General features: G+C 71.3%; 1 protein-coding gene across 1 annotated transcript in view; it reads left to right on the forward strand.

Annotated features, from left to right (window-relative positions):
• Positions 1-1,005, forward strand: part of RAP1GAP (RAP1 GTPase activating protein) — a gene marked incomplete at its 3' end in the record, with an annotated part of 3,694 nt that extends 2,689 nt beyond the window's left edge. Inside the window, exons 2-4 of the mRNA XM_026057040.1 lie at positions 567-614; positions 703-741; positions 820-1,005. Coding sequence (XP_025912825.1) covers positions 567-614; positions 703-741; positions 820-1,005 — 273 coding nt within the window. The remainder of the gene's footprint in view (positions 1-566; positions 615-702; positions 742-819) is intronic.
• Positions 1,006-1,308: the final 303 nt, after the last annotated feature.

Consider the following 1,308-nt stretch of genomic DNA (forward strand, 5'->3'; position numbering starts at 1 on the left):
GCCGGTGCCCGGTGCTCGGCGCTGCAGCCCGGCCGCTGTCCATGGTGCTGCGGCGGCCGGCGGCAGAGGGCGCCCCGCGGCGGAGGGTGTCCGGCGCTGCACGCACGGCGGGGCATCGGCGTCGTGAATTTGGGCGGCCTCAGCCCCGCGCTCTGCGTCGCGTCTGTCCTCCTCTCYGTGCCGGCTGCCGGAGCGCGGCCCCTGCCGGCTCGGCCGCTGCGGGGTCCCCCCACGCTCCCGGGGAGAGGAGTGCCCGGCTCACGCCGGCCAGCAAGCAGCAATACTTTGGGTGAACGCCACCATTAGGCTTCAGGGGTAACGCCACCGCGGGGGCACAGAGGTGCCCCGCCGTTTCTGCCGGTCGGCTGCCTCATGCTGGTTGGGTTTGGGGAAGGGGGGGGGGGCAAGGCGGTGCTCGGACGCCTGGGTCCCCGAAGCCGGACAGCTGAGTGGCGCCGGTGGGGTTCAGTCTCGCCCACCTCTCCTCTCCCCCCAGGAAGAGCCATGGGCCACCCGGGGCCCCCCCGGGCCACCTAGACGCATCCCGCCCCACTTGCCTCCCGCAGGGAAGCAGGATGGCCGAGCCGCGCTACGCCTGCCCGCCGCCCCTCAAGGTAAGGGGAGGGGGGCACCCATGGGTGCACGGGGCGTCCTGTGGGGTCGGGCGCCCGGCCCTGACGCCCTCGCCGCGGTGTCTTGCAGACGGAGGAGGATTACATCCCCTACCCCAGCGTCCACGAGGTAACGGCGGCGGCGGCGGCGCGGGTGCCAGGTGGGCGCCGGCGCCGCCCCAGCACCCACCTCCGCTGCCGGCACCAGGTGCTGGGCCGGGAAGGGCCGTTCCCCCTCATCCTGCTGCCGCAGTTCGGGGGCTACTGGATCGAGGGCACCAACCACCAGCTCGGCGGGACGCCCGTCCCCAGCCCCCTGCCGGCGCCCGGCACCCGCGCCAAGCTCGAGTGCAACCACACGGCCAAGATCTACCGCAAGCATTTCCTGGGCAAGGTGAGCGTTGGAGCCCACGGGTGCCCTGGGCATCTGTGGGTGCAGGGGAGTCCATGGATGTTGGTGCCCCATGGGCATGGTTGCCCATGGGCATGGGTTGTCCATGGGAATGGGTGGCYCATGGGCATGGGTTCTCATGGACATGGGGTCCCCATGGGCACGGGTGCCCCACAGCATGTGTGCTTTTAGATATGGGTACCCATGGGCAYGGGTGCTGAGGGATGCGRGGTCCCSATGACCATGGGTGCTTCATGGCACRGGTGCTTGCAGATAAGGGTGCCCGTAGCTATGGGTGCACCAYGG

Source organism: Apteryx rowi, unplaced genomic scaffold, assembly GCF_003343035.1.
Source record: "Apteryx rowi isolate R43461 unplaced genomic scaffold, aptRow1 scaffold_1359, whole genome shotgun sequence".
Taxonomy (NCBI): Eukaryota; Metazoa; Chordata; class Aves; order Apterygiformes; family Apterygidae; genus Apteryx; species Apteryx rowi.